Source organism: Oncorhynchus mykiss, chromosome 8 (assembly GCF_057628025.1).
Source record: "Oncorhynchus mykiss isolate SJ-2025 chromosome 8, ASM5762802v1, whole genome shotgun sequence".
Lineage (NCBI taxonomy): Eukaryota > Metazoa > Chordata > Actinopteri > Salmoniformes > Salmonidae > Oncorhynchus > Oncorhynchus mykiss.
This window is the reverse complement of record NC_143029.1, coordinates 59,215,876-59,232,066: the sequence shown is the minus strand read 5'-3', so window position 1 is coordinate 59,232,066 and position 16,191 is coordinate 59,215,876. Positions and strand designations below refer to the sequence as shown.

The 16,191-nt window shown below is 42.7% G+C and overlaps 1 protein-coding gene across 1 annotated transcript; it reads right to left on the bottom strand.

The window, feature by feature from the left end:
* Window positions 1-9: 9 nt before the first annotated feature.
* LOC110530217 (protein phosphatase 1 regulatory subunit 7) lies at window positions 10-14,335 on the bottom strand. The gene is made up of 10 exons (XM_036985772.2): window positions 14,205-14,335; window positions 13,350-13,445; window positions 10,454-10,509; window positions 10,296-10,361; window positions 9,997-10,127; window positions 8,291-8,453; window positions 4,690-4,806; window positions 4,373-4,477; window positions 2,201-2,287; window positions 10-2,040 (listed from the first exon to the last, which is right to left on the bottom strand). Exons 1-10 carry the CDS (start codon window positions 14,305-14,307, stop codon window positions 1,864-1,866), a joined length of 1,101 nt encoding a protein of 366 aa, XP_036841667.1. The 5' UTR covers window positions 14,308-14,335; the 3' UTR covers window positions 10-1,863.
* Window positions 14,336-16,191: the final 1,856 nt, after the last annotated feature.

Below are 16,191 nucleotides of genomic sequence, written 5' to 3'. Positions count from 1 at the left end.
GGTGACATGTAAATTTAAGTAACTTTATTATTTAGTATTTTATAATACATTCAGTTCAAGAACAGTCTACCAAGCTTGACTAAAAACAAGGCAAAAAATACAAGTGAGTTGTGTGGCATTGTTTTATGAACCCATCTGAGGGACTGGGACTAGTGGGGCAGATACAAAAGTCATGTATAGAACTGCCAACTTGTTTGGCAAAGGGAGTCAATAGTTGAAATTCTATACATTGCATTTTTATCTGTAACATTCTAAAATGTTGCACCCTCTTGAATAAGCCCCAGTTGTATGGGCCACCTTCACTCTGCAGGTGGGAATATACATTTTCCCCTAACCACTGATAGGGGGGTCATTACACTATTAAAGTTCAAATCTGATTGGGGGTACAGAAGGGTTAACTGATCCTAGATCTGTGGTTAGGGGCAAATTCTGAGCCCGTTGGTCCATTGATTGGCAATAGTAAGGTCCTGAGCAATGTGGTTAAAAGTGGTTTACACCACAAACACTCCTTCCCTTCTACATACCTTAACTCAGACACACTCCACTGATCCAGGTTAATAGGTCATAGGAGCCCATTTCTGTTCACAAACAGTTCACTTCTGTTAAACTTTCCCTGTAAGTGTTCAACTGTAGGTGACTCCATACATGCATGGGCTATTGACTTAGAAATATCATAACAGATTGTCATATTTGTCTTTACATTATCTTAAAACATTTGAGGGTCATGGCCTGAAAAGAAAGAAGCGCTGAATACCACCATCACTGAACGTTAGTTGCATTTCACAGCAGCAAGATTGACATATGGATTAACAGCTCAGACTGCAGATTCATTTGAATTAGGATGTTGAGTCAGTCTAAGAATTAGATTATTTACAATCAAAAGCAGACGATCTCCTGGGGATGTTTACCGAATGATTACCATTCAAAACAAATATGTTTTATAAGAAATCAATGAAAAAAAACCCTGGTCTGTTCCTTCGGGTGACAATGCATTCAGAACATTTGCCTTATTGGCCTGAGACAGACCAGTTTCAGATAGAGCACAAAGAGTGCGCTTCTTTGATGTGCCAGGGCGTGAATTAAGTTCAAGCCTTCACTTTGAACAAGACACCACGTGCACGAGGCAGTGTCTGTAATGCAGCTGCAATATGCAAGCAGTCCAACATTGTGATGCTCTAAATATCCCTATGGCAAACTAAGTATCATACGGCCACATTATTTGTATTTTTTTAAACACATTTGATCATTTTAAATTCTTTAATATAAAAAAAATAAGACTTTGATATCTGTTGAGTGTAGTAGACCTTCCTAAAAAACCACTCACCCCCCTCTCTGCCAAGTGCAGTGCAATTTCAATAACAAAGAGAAAACAGCCTGCCTTCTTTTTTTTTTATCATCCAGACAAAGGCCAATCAGGCAGGGCAATCGTTCCCTACTCCACATGCAAAAGGAAAAGGGAGGAGAGAAGGAGAAAAGAGGGAGGGAGGACAGTGGGGAAAGATGGGGTCTTTTTGACATCCCTGCAGCCCCCACTCCTACCAGCCCATTTCCAGTCCAATTCTGGGAATAAATTAATAAGCGGTCACACAATAGCATCGGTCAGGTGGTGAGTGTGAGTGAGTGTGTACATGCGTGCACGTGTTTGTGTGTGAGACGTTAAGGAGAAAAGTGATGGTCAGAATGTGTGTATTTAGGTAGACATGTTATACAAAGGGAACCCTTGTCTGTGTGTATCAGTATGTCTGTGGTGAATTAGTGCAGTGAGCGGAGATCCATTTTGCAGTGGCAGGGGAAGGACGGTGAGTGGAAGGTGGGGGACACTGAGGTGGGGGTACGAGATGTGGCACGGTGGGCGTGGGCCAGTTAGAAGCGGATGAAGGTGGCATCGATCTGGCGTACGGTGGGCAGCGCCAGCATGATCTTCCTGCGGTATTGGGGGTCCTTCTGTAAGGGGTTCCTCTCCAGGTACACCGTCTCCAGGGCCTTGGAGCTCTTCAGCTCATCCAGATCTGACCAGTTCTCTATCTGATTATCATTCATCTGGGAGGGAGGGGGGGGGTGTTAGAGATTTCATATATGACATAAAGAAGTTATCTGCAGCCTTGGACATATCTATTTCTCGAACAACTGACAGTGATCTACTTTAAAAAATGACTCATCCATGCTACATCCCTCCTTTCAATCTCTCCTTCCCTCTTACCCAGAACTCCTGTAGGTCTGTTAAATGGCTGATGTTTTCAATTTTCTTCACCCGGTTGGCTGCGATGTCCAGAGTTGTCAGCTTTTTCTGTATGTGGACAAACAGCATAAATTGAGTCACCACTTTAAATATTTTCAAATAGTTGCTATTAAACTAGTGTGCAGACATGTTAAGTCATAATTTTACAATAACTACAGTTGAAGTCGGAAGTTTAAATGTATTTGGCTAAGGTGTATGTAAACTCAGTTTCTCACAATTCCTGACATTAAATCCTAGTAAAAATTCCCTGTCTTAGGTCAGTTAGGATCACCACTTTATTTTAAGAATGTGAAATGTCAGAATAATGGTAGAGAGAATGAGTTATTTGAGCTTTTATTTATTTCGTCACATTCCCAGTGGATCAGAAGTTTATACATACACTCAATTACTATTTGGTAGCATTGCCTTTAAATTGTTGAACTTGGGTCAAATGTTTTGGGTAGCCTTCCACAAGCTTCCCACAATAAGTTGGGTGAATTTTGGCCCATTCCTCCTGACAGAGCTGGTGTAACTGAGTCAGGTTTATAGGCCTCCTTGCTCACACACTTTTTCAGTTCTACCCCCCAAAAATATGGGATTGAGGTCAGGGCTTTGTGATGGCCACTCCAATACCTTGACCTTGTTGTCCTTAAGCCAGTTTGCCAGAACTTTGGAAGTATGCTTGGGGTTATTGTCCATTTGGAAGACCCATTTGCAACCAAGCTTTAACTTCCTGACTGATGTCTTGAGATGTTGCTTCAACATATCCACAACATTTTCCATCCCTCATGATGCCATCTATTTTGTGAAGTGCACCAGTCCCTCCTGCAGCAAAGCACCCCAACAACATGATGCTGCCACCCCTGTGCTTCACGGTTGGGATGGTGTTTTTCGGCTTGTAAGCCTCCACCTTTGTCCTCCAAACATAACAATGGTCATTATGGCCAAACAGTTCTATTTTTGTTTCATCAGACCAGAGGACATTTCTCCAAAAACTATGATCTTTGTCCCCATGCGCAGTTGCAAACCGTAGTCTGGCTTTTTTAAATGGTGGTTTCCTCCAGCATCTTCACAACGTCCTTTGCTGTTGTTCTGGGATTGATTTGCACATTTCGCACCAAAGTACGTTCATCTCTAGGAGACAGAACGCGTCTCCTTCCTGAGCGGTGTGACGGCTGCGTGGTCCCATGGTGTTTTTACTTACGTACTATTGTTTGTACAGATGAATGTGGTACCTTCAGGCATTTGGAAATTGCTCCCAAGGATGAACCAGGCTTGTGGAGGTCTACCATTTGTTTTCTGAGGTCTTGGCTGATTTCTTTAGATTTTCACATGATGTCAAGCAAAGAGGCACTGAGTTTGAAGGTAGGTCTTGAAATACATCCACAGGTACACCTCCAATGGACTCAAATTATGTCAATTAGCCTATCAGAAGCTTCTAAAGCCATGACATTTTCTGGAATTTTCCAAGCTGTTTAAAGATACAGTCAACTTAGTGTATGTTAACTACTGACCCACTGGAATTGTTATACAGTGGATTATAAATGAAATAATCTGTCTGTAGACAATTCTTGTAAAAATGACTTGTGTCATGCACAAAGTAGATGTCCTAACCGACTTGCCAAAACTATAGTTTGTTAACAAGAAATGCGTGAAGTGGTTAAAACGAGTTTTAATGACTCCAACCTAAATGTATGTAAACTTCCGACTTCAACATGTTAAAGAAAAATAAATGAACTAGGCAAGTGAGTAAAGAACACATTCTTATTTACAATGACGCCTACAACGGCCAAACAGACTGCGCTGGGCCAATTGGGTGTCCCATAGGGCGGCGCACAATCACGCCCATTTGCGATACAGCCTGGATTCAAACCAGGGTGTCTATAATGACCCCTCTAGCACTGAGATGCAGTGCCTTAGACACCCCCATGTAAATCGGACATGATTCTTTTTTAGATAAAACATATCTTTTATAAAGTACATTGTATAATCTACCTGCAGTGAAGCCGCTAAACATTTACATAAAGTCATCTAGCAGACTCCCACCACATTACTTCATTAGGGATCCATAAATATTGCATTCCTGCTCTAATTTTATTGATCGCCATGGCAACGTGCATGGCCCTACAGTTGTGCAGGTTGCAGTTGACTCACGTTGTTCTCCAGGCCCTCGATGACCTCGATGCCATTGTGACTCAGGTAGAGCTCCTTCAGGTTGACCAGACCCTGCAGACCCTCCATCTTGGTGATGCGGTTACTCTGGAGGAAAGACGACAACACAACATCCACTTGTCTTCAATATTGTACCGTCTTCACGAGTAGATGTACTGCTACTGAATAGGGTCACTAAACACAAGCATTTGCGTGTTACAAATGCTGCAGTCTATGACTCGTTGTCCCACTGAACACAAAACTGAAGACTGAGGAAGTGGCAGACACTGTTAAGCCACTGCGTGTGTGTGTGTGTGTACCTGGATGCTAAGGACTGTCAGATTGTGTAGGCCCTCCAGATGCTGAAACTGCGTGATCTTGTTGGTGCCCAGAAACAGACTTGTCAAGGAGGACAGCGAGTCCAAATTCTCAATTACCTGGAAACACGCAAAAAGCCACACACACAAACGTTAGATCAATCAAGTCTTTGCGGCAACAATGACTCTTTCTGTTCCAAGTGGCTGCCAATTGAGAGACGTGCAGACTTGGAGTAAGCAGAGCATAAGTGTAAAAAACATTAACACCTTCCTAATATTGAGCTGCACACCACCTCAGAACAGCCTCAAAGCATCTGGGTATGGACTGTACAAGGTGTCGAAAGTGTCCCACAGGGACGCTGGCACATGTTGACTCCAAATGCTTCCCACAATTGTGTCAAGTTGGCTGAATGTCCTTTAGGTGGTGGACCATTCTTGATACACACGGCAAACTGTTGAGAGTGAGAAACCCAACAGCATTGCAGATCTTGACACAAACTGGTGCGCAGGGCACCTACTACCATACCCCATTCAAAGGCACCTATCTCTTGTGGTCTTGCCCATTCACCCTCCGAATTGTACACAAACAATTCATGTCTCAAATTGTCACAAGGCTTAAAAATCCTTCTTCAACCCATCTCCTCCCTTTGTCTACACTGATGGAAGGGGATTTAATAAGTGACACCCCTAGAGACTTTTTCCACATTGTAACTTAACAAAGTAGGATTAAATTATCTACAAAATACTCTGTCAAAGTGAAAGATTTATAAAATGTAAATAAAAGTCTAAATAAAAATATCTTGATTAGATAAGTATTCAACCCCGAGTCAATACATGGAATCACCTTGGGCAGCGAGGTGACAGCTGCGAGTCTTTCTGGGTAAGTCTTAAAGCTTTGCACACCTGGATTGTACAATATTTGCAGATTATTTTTTACAATTCTTCAAGGTCTGTCAAGTTGGTTGTTGAAGTCTTGCCATAGATTTAAGCCGGTTTAAGTCAACATTTTAACTAGGGCACTCAGGAACATTCAATGTTGGTTTGGGAAGCAACTCCAATTTATTAGGTACACCCATTTAGTACCGTGTCGGACCCTTTGCCGCCAGATCAGCTCGGAATACGTCGGGACACGGAGTTCAAATCATTGTTCAATTGCTATCAAGGGACTTAACTTGTGCCAGGAAAACATTCCACACACCCATTCACCACAGCCACGAGCCTGTACCGTTGACAACAGGCAGGATGGGTCCATGGACTCATGCTGCTTACGCCAAAACTTGACTCTCGCATCTAAAACAAACCGGGATTTGTCTTTCCACTCAAATTGTCCAGTGTTGGTGATCGTGCACCCACTGGAGCCGTGATGTTTCTTCTTGTTTTTAGCTGACAGGAGTTGAACCCGGTGTGGTCGTAACAGCCCATCCATGACAAGGTTCAACAAGTTGTGCAAGCCGAGATGCCGTTCTACACACCACTGTTTGCCCACAGGACCGCCGCTGACTGAATGTTTGTGTTGCACTATTCTCGGCAAACCCTCGACATTGTCGTGCATGAAAAGCCCAGGAGGGCGGCCGTTTGAGATACTGGATACGGCAGGCCTGGCACCGATGATCATACCACGTTCAAAGTCGCTTAGGTCATATGTTTTGCCAATTCTAACGTTCGATTGCAAGCCATGGCCACGTGACTATAGGAGCAATCAATTTTCGTGAACAAGGTGGTGTACCGAATAAAAACAGGCCACATTGTAAATTTGGCCATGTGTTTTAGGCTATTGTCCTGCTGAAAAGGTGAATTAATCGCCCAGTGTCTGTTGGAAAGCAGACTGAACCAAGGTTTTCCTCTAGGATTTTGCCTGTGCTTAGCTCTATTCCATTGCTTTTTATCATAAAACACTCCCCAATCCTTGCCGATGACATGCATACCCATAACATGATGCAGCCACCACGATTGAACATTAAGAGTGGAGCTAAGGGATTTACCCCAAACATGACACTTTGTATTCAGGACATGAAGTTAATTTCTTTGCCACATTTCTTGCAGTTTAGTGCCTTACTGTAAAAAGGATGCATGTTTTAGAATATTTCTATTCTGTACAGGCTTCATATCACAGCCATTAAACTCTGTTTTGGCCTCATGGTGAAATCCCTGAGCAGTTTCCTTCCGTTCCGGCAACTGAGTTAGGAAGGATGCCATCCGAAGTGTAATTAATAACTTACATGCTTTTTTTGCAAAAGCTTAACAAGTCACATAATAAGTAGCATGGACTGTGTGCAATAAGTGTTTTACATGATTTGACTACCTCATCTCTGTACCCAAAACACATACAAATAATGGTAAGGTCCCTCAGTCGAGCAGTGAAATTCAACCAAAGACCAGGGAGGTTTTCCAATGACTCACAACATTGCACACATTGAACGTCCCGTTCAACATGTTGAAGTTATTCATTACACTTTGGATTGTGAAACAATACACCCAGTCACTACAAAGATACAGGTGTCCTTCCTAACTCAGTTGCAGGAGAGGAAGGAAACCGCTCAGGGATTTCACCATGAGGCCAATGGTCACTTTAAAACAGTTAGAGTTTAATGGCTTTGATAAGAGAAAAATGAAGGACAGATCAACAACATTGTACTTACTCCACAATACTAACCTAATTGACAGAGTAAAAAGAATGAAGCAGAATAAAACATTCAAAAACATGCATTCTGTTTGCAATAAGGCACTAAAGTAAAACTGCAAAAAATGTGGCAATTTTTTAAACTTTATGTCCTGAATACAAAGCGCTATGTTTGGGGCAAATCCACAACACATCACTGAGTACCACGCTTCATATTCAATCCCACCGCTGTCAATTGTTTTGGGGTGGCAGGTAGCCTAGTGGTTAGAGCATTGGGCCAGTAACCAAAAGTTTGCTAGATCGAATCCCCGAGCTGACAAGGTACAAATCTGTCGTTCTGCCCCTGAACCAGGCAGTTAACCCACTGTTCCCGGGTAGGCCGTCATTGTAAATTAGAATTTGTTCTTAACGGACTTGCCTATTTAAATAAAAAGGTTAAATCAAATAAAAATATAGATTTTAAGATATATTTTGAAGCATGGTGGTGGCTGCATTATGGGTATGCTTGTCATTGGCAAGGACTAGGGAGTTTATGATAAAATAAACAATAGGGCTAAGCACAGGCAAACTTCAGTCTGCTTTCCAACAGACACTGGGAGATGAGTTCACCTTTCAGCAGGACAACCTAAAATACAAGGCCAAATATACACTGAATGACTACATTGAATGTTCCTGAGTGGCCTAGTTACAGTTGCAGAAAGAATGGACAGAGAGAAGCAGGTGAGTAATGGCTGGTAGCGGTTGCGGCGGGAAGATCACAGCTGTCACATGATTATTGGATGAGGCACTCATTGTGATAGGACATCACACTGTGTTTGATATTATATCTTAGTCAATGATTTTGACAGAACAAACAGTATTTTTTTCTTCAAAACTGCGAATATCGCCAAAAAGCAAGGAGTTTGCATCTCTGCATACAAATTCTAAGCATATGTAATTGGTCGCACAAGCCCTGTAACCCCTGACCCTTGGCCTCTGTCTCACCCGGATGCGGTTAGAGCCCAGCTCCAGCATCTCCAGGCCGGTGAGATGGTCCAAATTGGCGATGTGGCTTATCTTGTTGTGCAGCAGGAATAGCTTCTTCAGCCCCGTCAGACGCTCCAGACCCTCCACCTTCCTCAGAAGATTGAAGGACACGTCCAGCTGGCTGGAGAGCAGAGTCAAAATAAATTCAGGTTTAATTCAACTTTACTGAGAGGAAACATTTTGTGCAAAATAGCACATGGAGTAACAAAGTGAATTTAGTTGTCAGTGTAACTGAGGAGAGGACACTTAATGGTTAGTAAAAGCTGGTCATCGAGGCAACCGCAAGGTCAGCTGATAGGAAGGTAAACACTGGTGTGTATGCATGCATTTATGTACAGTACCAGTCAAATTTGGACAAACCTACATTGTAGAATAATAGTGAAGACACCAGAACTATGAAATAACACATATTGAATCATGTACTAACCTAACAAGTGTTAAACAAATCAGAATATATTTGAGATTCTTCAAAGTAAACCCTTTGCCTTGATGACAGCTTTAAAATAATCTTTGCATTCTCTCAACCAGCTTCATGAGGGATGCTTTTCCAACTGTCTTGAAGGAGTTCCCACATATGCTGAGCACTTGTTGGCTGATTTTCCTTCACTCTGCAGTCCAACTCATCCCAAACCATCTCAATTGGGTTGAGGTCAGGTCATCTTATGCAGCACTCCATCACTGTCCTTTTTGGTCAAATAGTCCGTACACACCCTGGAGGTGTATTTTGGGTCATTGTTTCACTAAACGCAAACCAAATGGGATGTAATCGCTGCAGAATGCTGTGGTAGCCATGCTGGTTAAGTGTGCTTTGAATTCTAAATAAATCTCAGACAGTGTCACCACAAAAATCACCCCACACCATCACACCTCCTCGATGTTTCACGGTGGGAACCACACAAGATCATCCGTTCACATGGGGGTTAGAACCAAAAATCTCTAATTTGGACTCATCAGACCAAAGAACAGATTTCCACTGGTCTAATGTCCATTGCTCATTGTTTCTTGGCCCAAGCAAGTCTCTTCTTCTTGGTGTCCTTTAGTAGTGGTTTCTTTGCATCAATTGGACTCTGAAGGCCTGATTCACGCAGTCTGTCTGTTACTTGAACTCTGAAGAATTTATTTGGGCTGCAATTTCTGAGGAACTTATCCTCTGCAGCAGAGGTAACTCTGAGTCTTCCTTTCCTGTGGCGGTCCTTCATCATAGCGCTTGATGGTTTTTGCGACTGCAACTGAAGAAAATGTCAAAGTTCTTGAAATTTAAGATTGAACGACCATGTCTTAAAGTAATAATGGACTGTCGTTTCTCTTTGCTTATTTGAGCTGTTCTTGGCATAATATAGACTTGGTATTTTACCAAATAGAACCATCTTCTGTATACCCCCCCCTACCATGTCACAACACAACCGATTGGCTCAAACGCATTAAGGAAAGAAATTCGACAAATTAACAAGGAACTGTTAATTGAAATGCATTCCAGGTGACTACCTCATTAAGCTGATTGAGAGAATGCCAAGAGGGTGCAAAGCTGTCATCAAGGCAAAGGGTGGCCATTTTGATTTCTTCAGTATTATTCTACAACGTAGAAAATAGTACAAATAAAGAAAAACCCTGGAATGAGTAGGTGTGTCCACACTTTTGACTGGTACTGTATGGGTCAGACTCACTCCAGTTCTGTGAGGGTCTGCAGGTTCTCAAGTTTGCGGATTTGGTTGTCGTAGAGATCCAGCTCCTTCAGAGTCACTAACGTCTCCAGGTTCTCAATGTTTTTGATCAGGTTCTGCCTTAGAGAGAGCGTCTGGAGACACGCAAACATTCAGCGTTAGTTAATCTAGTCATTCTGTTTGTGCAGACAGTCTCCTTTACCCAAGGGTGATTTTCATATATGTTTTCTATAAATAGCTATATGATGTTTTTAGAAATCATACTGTATGGGTGAAGGACTGACAGTAGTCAACCTACTGACCTTAGCCTTCCTCAACACCTCCAATCCCTCAATCTTCCCAATCCTACAGTGGACAAGATCAACATCCTGTGAAGAGAGGTATGTGTGTTAGGTAGAGAACTAAATTGGAACACCATTCATAATTGTTATGGCAACACTAATTCCCATCCCTCCATCACCTCTTCCTCTGGGTCCAAGGTTATGGTATCCATATCAACGGGAGACTCCTCTTTAACTGTGTACAAAGAGAAAAGACATTTCAAGAAGTGATTTGTAACACAGCATCTAGGCCTAACTAGAGTAGCATGTACTAGCTACAACAGTACAAAATGTTCTCAAATCAAATTGTATTCGTCACATGCGCCTAATACAACAGTTTACTTACAAGCCCCCAACCAACTTTGTAGTTTAAAAAAAAATACAGATAAGATTAAGATGAAAGTAACAACTAATTAAAGTGCAGCAGTAAAACAATAGCGAGTCCATATACAGGGGGTACCAGTACAGAGTCAATGTGCGGTGGCACCGGTTAGTTGAGGTAGTATGTACATGTGGGTATAGTTATTGAAGTGACTATGTATAGATGCAACAGAGTAGAAGCTGTGTAAAGGGGGGGTGGGGGAGCAATGCAAAAAGTCTGAGTAGCCATTTGATTAGGTGTTCAGCAGACTTATGGCTTGGGAGTAGAAGCTGTTTAAAAGCATCTTGGACCGAGACTTTGCGCTCCGGTACCGCTGCCATGCGGTAGCAGAGAGAACAGTCTATGACGACTAGGGTGGCTGGAGTCTTTGACAATTTTTAGGGCCTTCCTCCAACACCGCCTAGTATAGAGGTCCTGGATGGCAAGAAGCTTGACGTACTGGGCCGTACGCACTACCCTCTGTAGTGCCTTGTGGTCAGAGGCCGAGCAGTTGCCATACTAGGCAGTGATGCTCTCGATGGTGTAGCTGTAGAACCTTTTGAGGATCTGAGGACCCATGCCAAATCTTTTCAGTCTCCTGAGGGGGAAGAGGTGCTGTCGTGCCCTCTTCACGACTGTCTTGGTGTGCTTGGACCATGTTAGTTTGTTAGTGAAGTGGACACCAAGGAAGGAACTTGAAGCGCTCAACCTGCCTCAATACAGCCCTGTCGATGAGAATGGGGGCGTGTTCGGTCCTCTTTTTTCCAGTAGTCCACAATCACCTCCGTTGTCTTGATCATATTGAGGCCAGGTCTCTGACCTCCTCCCTATAGGGCGTCTCGTCGTTGTTTGGGCCTCCCACTGTTGTGTCATCTGCAAATTGAATGGTGTTGGAGTCGTGCAGTCATGAGTGAACAGGGAGTACAGGAGGGGACAAAACACACACCTGAAGGGCCCCTGTGTTGCGGATCAGCGTGGCAGGATGTGTTACCTACCCTTACCACCTGGGGGCCGCCCGTCAGGAAGTCCAGGATCCAGTTGCATAGGGAGGTGTTTAGTCCCAGGGTCCTTAGCTTATTGATGAGCTTTGAGGGCACTAGTGTTGAACACTGAGCTCTAGTCAATGAATAGCATTCATAGTTGTTCCTTTTGCCCAGATGGGAAAGGGCAGTGTGGAGTGCAATAGAGATTGCATCATCTGTGGATCTGTTGGGATGGTATGCAAATTGGAGTGGGTCCAGGGTTTCTGGGATAATAGTGATGTGAGCCATGACCAGCCTTTCAAAGCACTTCATGGCTACAGACGTGAGTGCTACGGGTCGGTAGTCATTTAGGGAGGTTAACTTAGTGTTCTTGGGCACAGGCACTATGGTGGTCTGCTTGAAACATGTTGGTATTACAGACTCAGACAGGGAGAAGTTGAACTTGCCAGTGAAATGCGCATGCTTAGAGTACACGTCCTGGTAATCCGCCTGGCCCTGCGGCCTTGTGAATGTTGACCTGTTTAAAGGTCTTACTCACATCGGCTGCGGAGAGTGTAATCGCACAGTCGTCCGGAACAGATGGGGCTCTTATGCATGTTGCAGTGTTATTTGCCTCGAAGCGAGCATCGAAGTTAATCTTGGGCAGGTCGCAGTTGTTCTCAACTGGCCTACCTAGTTAAATAAAGGTGGGGAAAAAAATGTTTAAAAAATAGTTTAGCTTGTCTGGTATGCTCGTGTCACTGGGCAGCTCTCGACTGTGCTTCCCTTTGTAGTCTGTAATGGTTTGCAAGCCCTGCCACATCCGACGAGCGTCAGAGCCGGTTTAGTACGAGACAATCTTAGTCCTGTATTGATGCTTTGCCTGTTTGATGGTTTGTCTGAGGGCATAGCGGGATTTCCTATTAACTTCCGGGTAATTTTTTTAATTCACCTTTATTTAACCAGGTAGGCCAGTTGAGAACAAGTTCTCATTTACAACCGTGACCTGGCTAAGATAAAGCAAAGCGACACAAACAACAGAGTTACACATGGAATAAACAAACGTACAGTCAATAACACAATGGGTTAGAGTCCCGCTCCTTGAAAGTGGCAGCTCTAGTCTTTAGGTCAGTGCTGATGAGGCCTGTAATCCATGGCTTCTGGTTGGGCTATGTACGTACGGCCACTGTGGGGAGGATGTCGTCGATGCACTTACACTTATTGATGAAGCCAATGACTGATATGGTGTACTCCTCAATGCCATTGGAGGAATCCCAGAACATATTCCAGTCTGTGCTAGCAAAACAGTCCTGTAGCTTAGCATCTGCTTCATCTGACCACTTTTTATTGATCTAGTCACTGGTGCTTCCTGCTTTCAGTCAGATTCAAATCAAAATATTTTTGTTCAGTTTGTGCCAACTGAGCATGACTTGACACTTTACTTGTGTATAACCTTACCCTGTATACTTGCATAACATAATATTTAATTTGCAGAGCGCATTTCCCAAATTAAATTCACATAAGGTAGCAAACAAAAACAGCATTGATTCATCAACAAGTAGAAAAAAAGTCACAATACATCAATACATGACCTACTAATGCAAAAGAGACTTTATGCAAATTAAGTGATCAAACATTAATAGCTAGGTTCTCAGTTAAGTTTTAAATTAGGAAATTGAAGCGGCCTCCTTGACATGTACAGGTAGGCCCCACCTGTGGCAGGAGGCTGGTTCAGGTCTACCTCCCCGTTGATGCTCTTCCTCCTGGTCTCATCATCTCCTGACTCCTCTGACTCTCCCTTCCGGTCCACTGCACACAGAACAGATGGGAAGGAACAGCCTGGGTCAGTTCAATGTAGTTTGAACATTATCACAGTTGTAGCCATGGATGAGTCATGAAAACTAAAGCGCCCATGTAGCAGGCTCACATGATCGGACCCGCTGTCTGCAAACTACTGCTAGCTGATCAGTAGAAGTAGAAACGTATTTATACTTAGCTAAACCTTGTTTTGAAGTTAACTATATACATTAGCTAGTATGGTTATTTTCGTATGTGTCTGTCTGACAGTTTGAATTAGATGTTGGAAGATATTGAAAGCAACATTTCCACGCTAGGTGACTGGCCAGCAAGGGCCGACCAACCAGCTAGCTAGAGTAGCTTGATAGACCAATCACCATGAGATGTTCCCATTTCAACTACACTCAGTTGCTAGGCTAACTTGCTTTAAGTGGATGAGTCGGTCATTATTTGTTATATAGTTAATGTTAGCTAACTATAAAACAACATAGGAGGATGACATTTACCTAGGTACAGAAAAACCACGTTGGCTAGTACTAGTAGCTAGATAAATGCTAGCGAACGTAAACAACTTATTGAATGACATAGCTAGCTACTGCCACTGGTGGCTAACAACATTAGCTAGATAGCATGTCCACGGAGGGAAGGGCAAAGTAGCACAAAATAACATCCCCTGCAAGGGGGGGGGGTTCAATAATAAATAGTTAAATATATATTTAACCACCCTCATGAAAAACTATTTGTGATGCAATATTTTAAATTGTCACTCACCTTCCATCTCTTGAGGCTCTCCAACAGACAGGGTAGCCATATTTGTTTCCGATAACTCTCCCTTTTTAATTGACAATCTCCTCAGCCAATCAGGAGGCTGCATGTTTGATGCGGGCTCTGCCTTCAGAAGGGGTGCGTCACTGACCACAATAGACATTTATCCGTTTGTTAGCGATATTCAAGATCACATTTGAATCCCGAAAATAGACCAAATATGAATGTTTAAACTGGAAAATATAAGAACTGCGACACTTTCACAAAGAGCAGTTTAATTGCACTTTTTGACCACAGGATGGTGCCAATCACACATATTCCTGCACAACAGCACGCCACAATCACACCTGCACAAGAGGATACACATCAACAAGGGCAGATAAATAAAATAAGAATAGAGTGTTTAAGGGAAGGTCATCCATAACCAGAAACATACTATAGGTGGATGGTGTATATTTTCAAAACAATGAGTTGATGTACTTCCCTAGTAGGTGTCATGACTTTCCTTTCCTTAATCTGATGAATGTTATTTATCTAATCAACTGTGTTTGTTTAATTGTTACCAGATTGAAATAATCATGTAACAATTAACTCATTAGGAATTTGGGGCACCATGAGAGCGATTGTTTAAAGAGTTACCTGAATTAAATCACATCCATCAAAGAGTCAAAACAGTTCATCCTAACTTTGTATCATATCATCATTCTGAACAGTCATAATCTCTTGCATCTGCAACAAAAAAAAAACAGCACTACACATATTGGTTTAGTTATTTATTTACTAGCTAACTAAATGATAACACCGGATAAACAAACACACTTAATACATTAGAAACTGGTCCCTAGCAGACTGACACTATATGGTGGCTTTTTATAAAAGACATGGAGAGGGGGAGAGAGAGAGAGGGACTGAGACATAATACTTTGGTAGATTTATAAACTACTCTCACAGTAATCATATACTTTGCACATGAACCTTCTCCCTTTTGGAGTAAGCCAAGCCTTCTTGGAAAGGGTTTGGTTGGGCCTTTCCACGGCACGCTTGTAATGCTCTGATTTTCTTCTCCCCCACCCCCCCCTTCTTTGAAGATAGGCTAGCCAGCCGTGTCGATGGTTCCCATTGAGGGATGAGAGTAGTAGAATACGGTGATGTGAGAAGAGTTGTATAAGAGGATGGTTTGAAGAGTAGTAGAATGGTCCCACTTCAATTCGCTTTTCTAGAAACTTTACTTAGGACAGCTAATCAGCCGTACCAGTGATATTGTCTCTACCTCGTGTTGAGATTTCAAACCACTTTGGACGTGACCTGTAGCTACACACCTCTTTGTTCTGAATGTTAATTTCTTTACCAATCCTTTTATGCACTCTGGTCGAAAGGGACTGTTCCGTCAGGCTGACACACTCTGACCTCACTCGGGGCGTGGCTACTTACTGTGCAAAGTTTTTGAAAACAAATTCTCTTATGGCTACAAAAATCACATCCCTATCCTAGCAAAAACACATTCATTGTTTTTCATATTTCATGCACAACGTATGGATGGAGACTTCGTACATGTAGTGTATATACTTTAAGTTACAGTATTTCCTCTATAATATTTGTAATGACATCCCAAAATAACCAACAATAGTTTTCCATAGCTCGCCTCTAACCATTCCCCACATTTGCTGTGAGAAATATTGTTCCGGTATTCGCTTTAGAACATCTCTGGAGACAGAGCGCATTCCTTTGTGAATTTGAAGAGGGAGACCCTAGATCTCCTCTGTTTTAATTTACAACAGGGTGTGAGGCTGGTTTTCCATATGAAGTAAAGTACATGGAGTGAGACCGAGACGCTGCTGTTCTTGTTATCTTGACACAGATCTTTACTGTCCAAACAATATTCCCCTCCACTGCGTACCAGGCTTTATAGGCCCTCTTCAGACACACTGCTGGTGAATGGGACTACTTTACTCCAAACTCAGTGTAGTGCCGTCAGAACCACACAGTGGCAAAA